The following is a 14,698-nucleotide window of genomic DNA, read 5'->3' as shown; positions in this document are numbered from 1 at the left end:
GCCTTCTCGGATGAGGGCGAAAAATCTCGGAGTTCCCGTGAGCAAGTTGTGCACGTTAAAGATCCCTACGTGGTCCATAATCGATAAGAGTAGGCTTCGGCCACCACTCGGGCAAAATTCAAAATTTCCTATCAACTGAAGATGTTTAAAGTGTATCCCGCACACTCATATGACCTTATGCAGTTGCGAGCGCCGTAAAAACAATTACACATAAAAAATAGAAAGAATAGAAAGACAGGAAGAGATGTAAACGAACTACCTGGAGCTAATCCCTTCACTCCTTCGCCCAGGCTACTTGGGGGCTGAGCTCAGGTCAGAGGAACGTCTGTACGTCATGTGTGTACCTACGTCATCAAAATGACCCCTGGCTAGCTCCTATACCTTCTGGACCTTGTGTCCATGCACATATTATGTGGGTGGTTGGAGGGCGCCCTGCTTGACAAGGTTCATGACCTTGTGACCCTTGTTAAAGAACACGTTCCAAAACAAGATGGGTCTAGGGTTTTTTTTTTTACAGCGTGAGTTTAGAGGAAGGTTTGTAGTTGTATCATAGGGATTTTGTGTTCACAGTCAAGCGCGCTCGCACACACACACACACACACACACACACACACACACACACACACACACACACACATACACACACACATACACACACACATTTCTACATTTAAAATACATATATTCCCATATATTTCAACTTCTCTTCTTACTCTTATTGTTCTACTTCACATGTGTTACGCCCCCATCGACGCAATTGAGATCATTAAAAAAATTAGAAGGTTAGCACCGACCCTGCCTGTCAGAGGCAATCAATGATATACGTGTATTCAGATCTTTAAACTTTTAAAATGCATTACTCTTAGATTTTCTGCTTCTTAGCATGGGTTGTACCCATCCTTCTTAACATACGTTGTACCCATTCTTCTACGCATGGGTTGTACCCATCCTTCTTCGCATGGGTTGTACCCATCCTTCTTCGCATGGGTTGTACCCATCCTTCTTAACATGGGTTGTACCCATCCTTCTTAACGTACGTTGTATCCATCCTTCTTAAAATACGTTGTATCCATCCTTCTTAACATGAGTTGTATCCATCCTTCTTAACATGAGTTGTATCCATCCTTCTTAACATGAGTTGTATCCATCCTTCTTAACATGAGTTGTATCCATCCTTCTTAACATGAGTTGTATCCATCCTTCTTTGACAGGGTTGCATCCATCCTTCTTAACATGGGTTGTATCCATCCTTCTTAACATGGGTTGTATCCATCCTTCTTAACATGAGTTGTATCCATCCTTCTTTGACAGGGTTGCATCCATCCTTCTTAACATGGGTTGTATCCATCCTTCTTAACATGGGTTGTATCCATCCTTCTTAACATGGGTTGTATCCATCCTTCTTAACATGAGTTGTATCCATCCTTCTTAACATGAGTTGTATCCATCCTTCTTAACATGAGTTGTATCCATCCTTCTTAACATGAGTTGTATCCATCCTTCTTTGACAGGGTTGTATCCATCCTTCTTAACATGGGTTGCATCCATCCTTCTTAACATGGGTTGTATCCATCCTTCTTAACATGGGTTGTATCCATCCTTCTTAACATGGGTTGTATCCATCCTTCTTAACATGGGTTGTATCCATCCTTCTTAACATGAGTTGTATCCATCCTTCTTTGACAGGGTTGTATCCATCCTTCTTAACATGGGTTGCATCCATCCTTCTTAACATGGGTTGTATCCATCCTTCTTAACGTACGTTGTATCCATCCTTCTTAACGTACGTTGTATCCATCCTTCTTAACATGGGTTGTATCCATCCTTCTTAACATGGGTTGTACCCATCCTTCTTAACGTACGTTGTATCCATCCTTCTTAAAATACGTTGTATCCATCCTTCTTAACATGAGTTGTATCCATCCTTCTTAACATGAGTTGTATCCATCCTTCTTAACATGAGTTGTATCCATCCTTCTTAACATGAGTTGTATCCATCCTTCTTAACATGGGTTGCATCCATCCTTCTTTGCATGGGTTGTATCCATCCTTCTTAACATGGGCTGTACCCATCCTTCTTAACCTGGGTTGCCCCCCTAACAGGCAGGGTCGGGAATCGGCTTCTGATTGATCCACTTACATAAGAACAAAAGTAAGATCACAGGTAGGAATGCATAGAATCACCCAAAACCCAGCAAAACGCAGAGCCGTTGAAGAGTCAACCGACCTCGGTAGACGTCAAATTGTTTTTGTAAAGTGTTTTACGGCGCTCGCAACTGCATCGGTCATATGAGCGCGCGGGATAGACGTCAAAGCGGAAGTCAATTTCGATACCTTTAGTAATTGCTCAGCACTCTCAAAAATGGCGAGATGGTATAGATTTAACGCCACTACCAACACTGTTTAAGTTATTTACGAGGTGGGACCTCCGAGTTTAGCTGGATTGCCCCTATCACGTAGGGTCGTGACTTGGCTTCTGAATGATCCCCCTACGTAAGAACAAAACTAAGATCACAGGTAGGAATGCAAACTATACAGGCCAACGCGTAAAACACACGAGACAATACCTGCATACAGAACAACTCCATAAATAGCCAAGGGCACGCATCTCGCTGACACCCGCTGCTATATTTGGACACGTCACACAAAAGTACAGGCCACAACACTGCCCACATACTGACCTCTGAACGGGGACTATGGGGGAGCGTAATGGATATAGTATAGTATATACTTATACATGATATTATATATACACAGAGAGAGAGAGAGAGAGAGAGAGAGAGAGAGAGAGAGAGAGAGAGAGAGAGAGAGAGAGAGAGAGAGAGAGAGAGAATGGGGGAGAGCATGCTGTTGGACGTGGATATGCATTATATAAATACAATCCTCTTATCATTATTATTATTATCATTATCATTATCATTATTATTATTATTACTACCACTACTATTATTACTATTATTATTATTGTTGTTGCTGTTGTTGTTTTTTTTCAACGGTTTTGGAGGTACATGATCAGACCCCAATGTGCCAAGTGCCGTGTAGGCTCTTAGCCGTCACAGTCAATAGACAGGAGTTCGATTTTTGAGAGGACAATTTTGTTTTTATCACACATCTCTGTGTGCATTCTAGGATTATGTATCCCTTTCAGCCCCGGGATAACATTGACTCATATGGAGAAAACAGACCGCCTCCCAGATACCTAAATTCTATCAGTTAGGACATAGAACATATGTTTTTGAAAAGGCATGCCACTGATGGGGATGTGATGACGATGATGATGATGATGATTGATGATAATGATGATGATGATGATGATGATGATGATGATGATGATGATGATGATGATGATGATGATGGTGATGATGATGATGATGATGATGATGATGATGATATAGCACAGCAAATGCGATGACGAAGATAATACTACAGAATATCGGTTTGATGATAAAGAATTTGAAAACCATTTCCCTTTTTTTTCTTTCACAGGACACCTTGCTACACAGTCAATAAGCCCCCACCCAAGACAGATTCAGATGATACCGTGGCGACCTGACAAAACTTCAATACTGGCTCTCCAGTGGCGTACGCTTCAAAAGGAAGGAATTATACGGATTTTACTCTCCCTTGTCGCTGCCATAATGGATGGAGGTGGAACCGAAAACGATCCAGGAACCGGACTGCACGGTTCAACCGATTGTCATAGAACCGGAGTCTAAAATTGATTGCTGCTTCGAAATAATCAGAATGCGATTGACAAAAACTCGGAACGGGAAATTACGATGGCTATGAAGGAGGACTGAAGATTCAACTTAAATTGAATTATAATGGAATCTTATTTGTGTAGTTTTTTAAATGTCTTTTAAACTGTGTTAACCGAGTCTGTGTTTAGATCTAACCACCAGGCTCTTTGCCGTCATATTCAGAGTCACGGGTTCGATTCTCGTGACAGGATGTTTTTAACTGAGTATCTCCATCGGTTTGCCTCGATCTTGTATTTCTCTCAGCCTGCGTTGGTCATGGCAGGTAGAAGGTTTGGAGCAACCCGGCTACTAAATTATCTAAATTGTGTAGAAAAGGGTGTAAAATATTTACAATAAGGATAATATATACAATATTATAAGTCTGTGTCCCTCGTTGCCGTCGTGTGCAGAAATGGCTACAACCAATACATCTTCGACTTCACCCCCACCAGGCACTACCACAACGCCTGAGGAGACTGGTGCCACAACCACAACAGAAATACCAGACACTATAAACAGCATCACATCACACCCAGACGCGGAAACCCCGCCCCTGGGCGGCGCCTCATCGACGAGGGACGTCCCATCAGGCTCGACGTCATCACGGTATCCACCAATAGAATTCGACTTCCTGGATACGATTCAACCGTCAGATTTGTACCTACCCGATGGAGACGTTGATTCATTTTTTACCACGACCATCTCGCCCCTCAGTAACGGGACAGTGTCTCTATGTTTGAACGTAGGGAAGAGTAATGTGACTGCGAACATCAGCGTCGCTCATAATTTGTGCGCGGGTGGCAATGAGGAAGTGACGCAAGAGTTCAGCGACAGTGACTTATGGGCGGAAAACGAACACTTCGCGGAAACGGTTATTCCAGCTATGGTCTTCGTCGGGTTGTTAATGGTCATAGGCATTTTGGGGAACCTTCTCGTCGTTTACGTGTACGGTTTTCGGTTCAAATCCGCTACGCAGCACTTTCTCATCGTGTGCCTGGCGTGTTTTGATCTCCTAATGGGCGCCCTCGCGATGCCGACGGAGATTGCAGACATGAGGTACCACCACACTTTCGACTCTGCCTTCGCCTGTAAACTGCTCCGCTTCATCACCATGTTCTCGTCCATATCCTCCAGCTTCACTCTGGTTACTATCGCGGTTGACCGACACAAGCGAGTGACCAGACCGCTGACCAAGCAGATGGCCATGCGGAAAGCCAAAGTTTGGGAAGTCATCAACGTTCTAGCTGCTCTCTTCTTCTCCTGGCCGACCTTGGTCCTGACTGGGCTCCGTACGTCCGAGACTCGCGTCCCCGATCTGCTGGGCACGGACTGTTCCTTCAGTGACGAGTATCGCTTCACCAAGTTCCCTCTCGTCTACAACGTCGTCTTAGGCACCGGCTTCCTTACCCTTATCACTATCATCGGCGTGTTGTACTTCCGGATCTGGAAGACAGTCAAAGGTCACCGCGTGCACATGTCTAAGATCCCTCGCAGCTCGCAGTCGGGGACTTCAGCCTACGAGATCAGGAAGGAAGAAATCGATGTGGGAGCTTCGGCGAGGGAGGGGAATCTGAGTCGTCCAGAAGGTAATCCTTACTGCGTGTTGAGCAGGAACAGTGGCGGAATGATGGATCAAGACCTCAGCCCTCAGCTGAGCATTCAGACCGCAGACTCTCCACTCAGTCCGCGGACCGCTCGGGCAATCTGTGACGTCACTGAAGTTGTTGGAGAGAAGAATGGAGAGAGTGATAACGACTCAAGACTTCTTCAGTTGGTCTTAACAAATGGAAAAGACAGAAACGCGACTGCTTTATTCACGAAACCGAAACGTTCTACTAAAAAAAGAGGCACTGCTAGTATGAAAGAACGGAACTTTAAACTTGGTGACGTCATAACTTGCTCGAACTGTCACCAGACGTTAGATAAATGCGGCGTCTTTTGCGCTCCTCAACTCAAGAAGAAGAAAGCTACTTCACTCAAACTCCCGCCAAAAAGTTACCAAGCTCAAGATTCTAATCTTCTCCCCCACAAACAGCATCCTGCCACCCCTGCTCCTGTAATGGCTTCACCCGCCGTGACGTCATCTCCGAGTCTGTCTTACAAGAGCCTCAAGGGTAGTCCAATGCTACGTGCAAGGGCTCTCAACCCACAAAATAGTCTTAGTCTCAGCATTAAAAGTGAGGATCTGCGGCCAATGTCTTCTTTGTTAGACTCCGTGTCTAAATCTCTGGCAGATTCCAGCAAGATGTCTGCTTTGACGACCATGTTGCCGACTTTGGACGGACATTGTGAAGAAATGGCTAGTGGTCCGAACGTAAGTACAGCTGTGCCATGCTTGGGAACTGTATCTTCGACAGGTGGGAGAGAAATTGTTTCTGACAGGCATGGACTTACGTTGGACGGTAATAGAAATGTTTCTAGCCTTTCAACCGATGTGAGTTTGGAGGAACCAATCGAAGAAGAGCAGAGTGGGGATGAAACCTCTTCAGACTTCGTTCGCTTTCAGCACAGCCCGAATGACAGTATCGGAAATGGACCTTGTCAGTGTGTGGGCCCAAAACGAGAAGCAGCAACAGCAGCAGTTTTCTGTCAAAGACATCATTTAGAAGTTATCGTTGATGACAATGAAACATCCGATACAAATAACGAGGAGATAGATGATATCTCACAACTGTCACCCATTCAACGTGACCGTTATGAAATCAGAAATACGTCTGGAGGGAATACGGATGAAAGCTTTAAGGACAACATTACTCAGAGAAAATGTTTGTGTTCGGCCAAAGACGATATTGACATTTGTACTTGCTCTCAGCCTCACAACAATGCCGTCCACCTGTTACAGGCAGAGTCAGAGAGAAACGCTGCGGGTTCAAACCGGTTCTCAGTCACTGGATCTTTGCCGGAAGTTTCCCCAGCAAACGGCATTTCAGCGGCACAAAGTTTCAGTTCGTTTCAGCAAAAAAGTTTGCCTATGGCCATACCAGAGCGGTTCCGAGAGGAGTTTAAAGAGCAAGTATTTGCGTCACCCTCTGATCTTTACAAAAACAACGGACAGGAAAACAATTCTTGCAACGATCTTTCAGATCCAATCGGTTCCCAAAGAATAGAATTCACAAGAACCGGATTCACTCGAACCGGATTCGACTCACCAATAGCTCAAAGTCCAAACCCCAATCGACGCAGTACATCGCCGTCTGTGCTCGAGAACTGCCGGATCAAATCCGGTTCCATGGCCTCTTTAGATAACTTGACAATGTCGCGGGGAAAGAACAAAAGCGAATCCCGACGAATCGACAAAACCACGGTCGTGGCGTTCGCGGTGAGCTCTGTGTTTGTCCTCAGTTTCGTCCCCTATCTCACGCTGATGTTTGTGCGAGCCTTCATCAAAGACTTCGACTACAATCTGGACGGGGCAGCCCTGTGGCTCTACAACATCTTTGTCCGGTTCTACTTTCTAAACTCGGCGCTCAATCCGATTCTTTACGGTCTTCTCAACGAAAGATTTCGCCAAGAATGTCGACGCTTGCTGAGATGTTGCGGGAACAACAAGAAAACTGACGACTGTGTCTAGGCCAAAGAGGTTATAGTTATTGAGGTTTGGTCTAGGTAACTCGGACACTGAGCACGCGAAAACGCACATGGCAATGGCAGCTTTTTTGTGGTTTGACATCGGAATTTCATTTTAAATTCATTTTAACTATTAGTAAAAGTTTTACGGCACTTGCAACATTATAAGGCCACATAAATGCTGAAGATTAGAGGTGTTACAAGAGAGTAACAAACATACCAAAAGAAGGAGGGGAGATAGAGACGATAGATTTTTTACAGGCAAGAAGGAGCAAACCGCACCAGAGCACCCACCAACCACCCACTCGGAATTTCAATTATCGATCCGCAGTAAACGATATAATATTTCCAAGAAAGCAAGAACAGACAGATCAGATGAAGAAATTCAGTCATACCAACTTCAGTCAGGTTACTGAATACACAGTGCTACAAATGAAACATACACAAACGCGCAGAGAGAGAGAGAGAGAGAGAGAGAGAGAGAGAGAGAGAGAGAGAGAGAGAGAGAGTGATTGAGTGAGAGAGAGAAATAGATATAGATCAGAGATAGAGAGCAAAAGAATGTTGAACGTAGCGGGATTGTTTTAGCACGTTAACCACGTTTTTACTATACAAAATAAATAGTCCGTCCCATAATTCGTGAGCACATTTGAAGCTTGATATCTCAGCAACAACTTGTTCGATTTTAACCTTTATCGTCAGTGATAGTTATGTGCACCCACGACATTATGAAAATTCAAATTAGGTAGCTAATTAGTGACTGGTTAATTAATTGTGAAGTGTGCTGACAAAATGAGTTACTTCTCGGATTCAGGCCTTATGGAAATAGAAACATCATGCAAAGTTTTACAATTTATAAGTATGTAATAATAAGAGGCATGTTATACATAAAAAGCATCAATAGAATATCTACTAAGTTGACCTCGGTGTTGATTTTTTTTGCCAATATCTCTACTTGTGGATTGCGAGAAGTAACTCATTTTGTCAGCACGCCTCACAATTACTCTTATCATTAGTACATCACATTTAATGCTTACAGTATCTATGATCCAAACAGGAAACGATGTGCGCATTCAGAGGCGTACAAAAAATAGAACAAAATAGGGCAAGAAGTTAATAATCTCAGAATTGGCCTACCTTTATTCTGTCTCCGAGTCAGGCGAGTCTTCGCCTGGGTTGATGACTACTCTTGGTTGTATGAACTGAAGTCCTTTCTTCTCCCAATACTCGTCCTCCATACATTTTACACTCGTTTCACACTGCAGCCAACAAACTTTGTTCTCTCGAGACATCGCATTTTCTGTTAGCTGTTTCGAGATCTTTCAATTTAAAGGTTGTATTGAGATGCAACCGTGCCTTTGGTCTTCGCCCAGACGAGTTCCATTGGATTTAAATGGGAGTGGTAGAGTGGCATCCGTAGGCAAGTGTGTCCGTGCTGTTCCACAATTGTATCACCTTGAAATCTTTTGGCTTTTCTGCTTTCTTTAACGAGCAAAAGGAGCTCAGGTTTGAGCTGAGGCGGTGGAAATGGTATACTCTCTTTGTTGAGCCAATCTTTTATCTCCTCTTTCCTGCTTGCACTTGTAGGGATTTTGTCCTCTTCTTCCACTACGTTGTGATATAACGCATCACTAAGCAAGATGGTTTGTCCAGTGCAGGTAGTATTTTTCAATAATCCAATTTTGAAATAGTATGTTGCCATTGACTTCATTATGATAATCCCTGTTGTCACTTGAATTTGACTTGAACATTAGTTCTGCGTTTTCAAATAAACTCTTTTCACTGAATCTACAATACGCAATCCTCAGTCTCTCTCCTTTTCCAGCTGGAATTTGTCTTTTAATGTGTCCATCCTTTGACTGCCATTCTTTTTTAAACACACGGTGAGCGTTTATAAAATAAGAAAACCTCATATCCTTTCTCTCGGACCTCTTTCAACTCTCTCAAGTACTTACTTCTTAAAACAGCAGTAATATGATTTCTTTCGCACAGTAATTTTTTTCCTCCATTTGACTTCCTGAACGTAAACCCAACTCGTCTAAAAGACTGATTTCCAAAGGCATGTCATCGATATCTTTATATCATGATTATCGGACAACCGTCTTTTCAACTTTTTGAGAGTAACTATTAATTCATTTCTTTCCAAAATCTGGACAATTAATTGCTTGTCGGACGACCTCCGCAGGGAAACTATCAGTCTTCAAAGGCCGCCTTCTTTTAGCTAGGAAAGTCTCGTCACCCATTTCGTGCTGCTTTATCCATCTTGACCATGTGCTTCTGTTCAAACCTAAGGCATGTCCAGTTTTTTCTTTCGGATTCCCTATATCACGGTGCAAAGCTCCTTTCTTTGTCTCTCTATTAAAATGGGAGTAAAGCTGAAGCGCAACCTTTTGAAGAGTGGTGAAAGTGAAAGTGTGTTTGGATGACTTCTTGTCCCTCATGGTGCAAACAAATCGTTGACACAAAGCGAATTTAAGCACAAAATTTACAACGGAACATCCAGTTATCAAAGTTATTTTGTGAAACGGTTAAAAATTCCCAAGCTTGACTAGGCTATGCCTCTGACTTTTTTGAGTTGCTGTGATGAAAGAAAGGCAGTCATAGAAAAGCCTGATTAATTTAGAGTCTCGCTGCACGTGCGCTAATGTATTTCAGTAAACAATCCCGTGATTTGAGCAGTGAGCAGCCGTGGTTAACGGTGAGTTGTCACTTCGCTCCACGTGCTGTGACGTCCGGTCGGCGGATTGCTCAGACCAAAGGGCTATGCATCTTGATAGATTAAAAACATATCGAAAGCTGTCGAATGTAAACAACTGAATAATATTGTACTAATTTTCCCACTGTTTAATCAGACGAAAGAGCTTGTCCACGGTCTTTGCGACTTTGTGTGAAGTCTTTTAATGTCGGGATTGGTGTACTGTCAATAGTCAAAATGTTCAACGTTGGTTTCTATGAAGTGTTCAAACATTAAAGAACAAATTATAGTGTTTTGTGTATGCGTGAGTGCGGAACGGACAGTAAAGCCAAGAATTCCTAAATCACGTATCATATGATACGCTTTTAGAGCTTGATCGTTTCCGGTGTGTTGATCATCCATACATACCTACATCAAACAGTTTTTTGTTCCTCCTGAAAAATTCGCTAAAAACCTTGATAGGTGGAACTGGCTCTCATAGGACGACATAATATTACACTGTTTCTGCGATGCTTCATTTAGGACCTTAGCAGCAGAAGACGTGACATCGATTTGCGTGCAAGGAAGTTTATTTTACTTTGGTGAAGTATTACCAAAATTTGTTTAGTGGGTACCCCTTTCTGTCTGTGTTGACCCTTACTGACAGGATCGAAGCAACCCGCCTCCTAAATTATCAATAAAACACTTTACGATGATTAATTGGTCGCTTTTAAGCACAAGGGGAGCTATCCCGAAAAATGCTGTTTAGAGAAAATCGAAGGTAAAGTTTTTGCCCCTTGTTCAGTTTCTTTAAAAGACAAGGTGAGTTTTCACTATAACCAAACAAATATACACTCCAATGAAACCAAACTTCTGCTAAAGGTTGGGCAATTCCCACTTTTGGTGTAGGTCAAGGTTTCTGGAAACCCCTGAAATCTGGGTTAGCCGCTTGCCCTTAAAGTTAAAAGCGACCAAATTATCAATAAAAAACATTACAATGATTAATTACAACGTAATAAATAGCCGACCTCCATTAAAAAGGTGTATTGATTATTCACCACTAAAATAGAAAAAAGTGCTGCAGAGGAGAATTTGACTTCAGAACGTTAAAGACTTTGTAATCTAAAACATTAGAGATTTTGTGATGCTAATTATAATATTATATGTGCGCCTGTGATGCTAAATTGTATACTTCATGATGCTAAATTATAAATTAAAGACTAAGGAAAACTTTATTCCAGGACACGTAGTGATGCTAAATATTTAAGACTTTGTGTAACTTTCAGAGTTTTTGAAAAGCTAAATTACCAGAGATTTTGTATTCTAATATATTAAAGATGTTGTGATGCCAATGTTAGAGAGTTTGTGACCCTGAATGTTAGAGACGTTGTGATTTTTTATATTAGAGACTCTACGAAGCTTCGTATTTCAGATTTTGTTACTTTATTTAAATATGTGTTTGTGTGTGTGTGTGTGTGTGTGTGTGTGTGTGTGTGTGTGTGTGTGTGTGTGTGTGTGTGTGAGTGTATTCCTTTGTGTATAATATGTTTGTGTATACGAGTATGTTCATATTCATGAGAACGGTTGTTTTTGTAAAAGAATTATATACTAGTAGTGTGTATGTGTGTTTTTATTTGTATACGTCTATGTATGCACGCAGGTGCGTGTGCGTTATGTATGTGTGTGTGTGTGTGTGTGTGTGTGTGTGTGTGTGTGTGTGTGTGTGTGTGTGTGTGTGTGTGTGTGTGTGTGTGTGTGTGTGTGTGTCAGATGTGGAATTGGAGCGACTCTGTTTTAGCTGTTATCACATTTTGACTGAATAATTAACATGTAAAAATGACAAAGCATGCAATCAAATGCTACACGTCTTTGAGTTTTGTTTGTTTCCAAAGTCTAGGGTCTGTTACGACACAGCTGAGGTTTCTTTCATGTTTTTTCCAAGTTCAGAAAGTGGTATGGGTGGTTAAAAAGACGCAGACGACAGAGTGCAAGAGAGAAGAAAAGAAGGTGAAAGGAGACAATTTTAGAGAAGAAAATGTTTCCGTCGCTACCCGGATTCGAACCCGGGACCTTTGAATGAGAGGTGAACACCTTAACCTCTAGGCCACGAGAGCCCACAGCTGATGAGTAATTATTAGAATGAAGTGTCAAAAGAAATATACTGATGGCACCTTTTCCATTTCCGACTTTGCAGTCTTCAAAAACAGTCTAAATGTTGTTGAAAGGGGGCATCTAACAATTACAATTACCTAACTTTGTTTGTGTCAATAAGACCATAATTTCACGATGTCTATCTAATTCACAAACAATCGAAACAATAAAGGGAAAGAATTCCTTCAGTAACGAAACAGACTGTCAGTCTTTTATGAGTAGCGTCCCTTCTAGGTGATCGGAAAAGGGGGGAGGGGGGTTGTTCCTTCACCGTCAGGCCTTTTTGCATATCCTGACTCAGAGGTACGGAAATGGTTCTTGTATCTATTGTAAGTATAATTAATGTTTTAATTTTAACTATTTATACTATTCAAGATGCGGGCTGCTTTGAATCAAATGCGCCAGTCAGGGCTGACCCTCTGCATTCACGGGAAGCTGAGAATGTCTCTGAGAGTTCTATGGTCTGCTGGGGTAATAATAATGTAAAGCACGAGCTTGCTCTAGAGCGGGGTTATGCGCTATACAAATGCTATTAATTATTTATTATTATTATTATTATTATTATTATTATTATTATTATTATTATTACACGGATGTTTTATCTTTTTCCGACCCAGGCATGCTCGAAGATCTAAATTTTGTCGTATGCCTTCATTTAAGAAAAGAATCTTTAGAAAACAACATTAGTTGATTTAGCTAAGCTAATGTTATTGTAATTTCGAAAAAGGATGATAGAAATATTATAATTGGTATGGGTTGATTAAAAGGTTTAAAAAGCCGATTTTATGTTCTGGTTTTCGCGCAAAAATCTGGACTGTGGGCCTCCTGTCTTCCAGGCTACCAAAACTACTGAAGACAAAAAATAAGAACTACACTGCTTGCTATTCCAAGCCATAGTTTTATTTTTTCATCCTCTGTTGCCTTTTAACGTCGATGGGAGATGCAGTTTTCTATGGTAGGCCAGTTCCGCAGCTCTTTCAGTTTCGATATTATGATTTCTTAAGGTTTCCTTGGCACCCTCAATACTCCCTTTGCGTTGCCTTCCTCTTCCTTTATAGCCTGAGTGCTTGGTGTTATAGGTTTTCGAGGCTGGCTGTCTAATTGGCATACGTAACAGGTGGCCAAACCATTTAATTCTCTGTCTTTCTATGTAACACAGGCAGGACTCCGTGCCAATAGCTGCTCTTACTTCTTCATTTCTCTGACTTTCTGGTCTTGGGATGTTAATGGTTTTGCGGAGACATTTCGTCTCGTGTGCAGTGATTTTTCTTTCTTGGATTTTACTTAATGTTCAGGTCTGGCATTGGTAGCATAATGTTGGTATGAATAATGAAGTGATAAGCTGTCTCTTTGTGTCCTGCATAGATTGGCTTAACAATCCCCTGAGAGTAGTAACAAATACAAAAGCATGGATACCAACTTCCTGATCAACTCTATGCATCGCACATATTATGCAGCATTGCAGCCTGTGGCAGCTATACAACCTGCTAACTTAGTGACAAAGGTCAAGGTCATTTACTGAACACAGTGACGTCACAAAGTGCCCCAATATTATTCATCACGTGACACACATCTCTCTGGCCACTTTTTATACTTTACTTTATCCGTCCTCTTCCACCTCTAGGCCGCCGAGGGGAGAAAGAGCTTCTGATGGTCTAAAGTAAGTAAAGTATTGTCCCAGCAGACCATAGAGCACTCAGAAACATTCTCAGCTTCCCGGAAAGCATACAGTGCAAGCAAGCAGCAGATTAAACTCTCAAACACTTACAAACTGACAAGATCTTTCACTGTTTATAGCTGGGTACCCATTCCCACCTGGGTGAAGTGGTGAGGAAAATTCATGTAAAGTGCCTTTCCCAAGGACACAACGTCGGGCCCCTGACGGTATTCAAACCCACGACCTTACGGTTGCGAGTCTGAGAGCCTAACCACTAAGCCACCGACGCCACTTTAAAAAAAAAAAGTGGTATTTGGAAATTGAACAATACCAACTTTCCTTTTTCTTGGCCTTAGTTGCGTATATTCTATTCTTGTTTCTTTAGCTGGTCTGTATATTATGGAGAAAAAGAAAGGTAGAACATGACACACACTCACATTTGAAATGAACAGTAGTCGAACGACTTTCTTGGTATAAAAAATCAGCAAATTTTATTAATCATTCTCAATATAAGCAATGCAATCATTCAGACTCAACTTTACCTCCATTAACACAAACATACCTATATAATATTATGTATATTAAAATAATATAATATATTACTATGTTGTTGGAATGTTTTGAATGAGCTTGTATTATGCTGCATGATCAGCTTTTGATCAAATAAAAAGAAGAGAATATCCAGCGTCCCTTCTGCTGAGGCCTCATCGATCTATCGATCAGCAATAACTTTGCTCAGTTGCAATCAATCAATCAATCAATCAATCAATCAATCAATCAATCAATCAATCAATCAATCAATCAATCAATCAATCAATCAATCAATCAGCAACAGCTGCGATTTGTCCTGACCTTTTGACCAGGAACAATTTCCATCTGTTATGATTTATCGACCAGCACCAGCTATTG

At 41.7% G+C, this 14,698-nt stretch overlaps 1 protein-coding gene across 1 annotated transcript; it reads left to right on the top strand.

Annotated features, from left to right (window-relative positions):
* Positions 1 to 3,363: 3,363 nt before the first annotated feature.
* On the top strand, positions 3,364 to 7,452 carry LOC101848449. Its single transcript, XM_005103850.2, has one exon. It carries the CDS (start codon positions 4,153 to 4,155, stop codon positions 7,309 to 7,311), a length of 3,159 nt encoding a protein of 1,052 aa, XP_005103907.1. The 5' UTR covers positions 3,364 to 4,152; the 3' UTR covers positions 7,312 to 7,452.
* Positions 7,453 to 14,698: the final 7,246 nt, after the last annotated feature.

Source organism: Aplysia californica, unplaced genomic scaffold (genome assembly GCF_000002075.1).
Source record: "Aplysia californica isolate F4 #8 unplaced genomic scaffold, AplCal3.0 scaffold00392, whole genome shotgun sequence".
NCBI lineage: Eukaryota > Metazoa > Mollusca > Gastropoda > Aplysiida > Aplysiidae > Aplysia > Aplysia californica.
The sequence above is the reverse complement of the archived record's forward strand: the minus strand, read 5'-3'. Positions and strand labels throughout refer to the sequence as shown.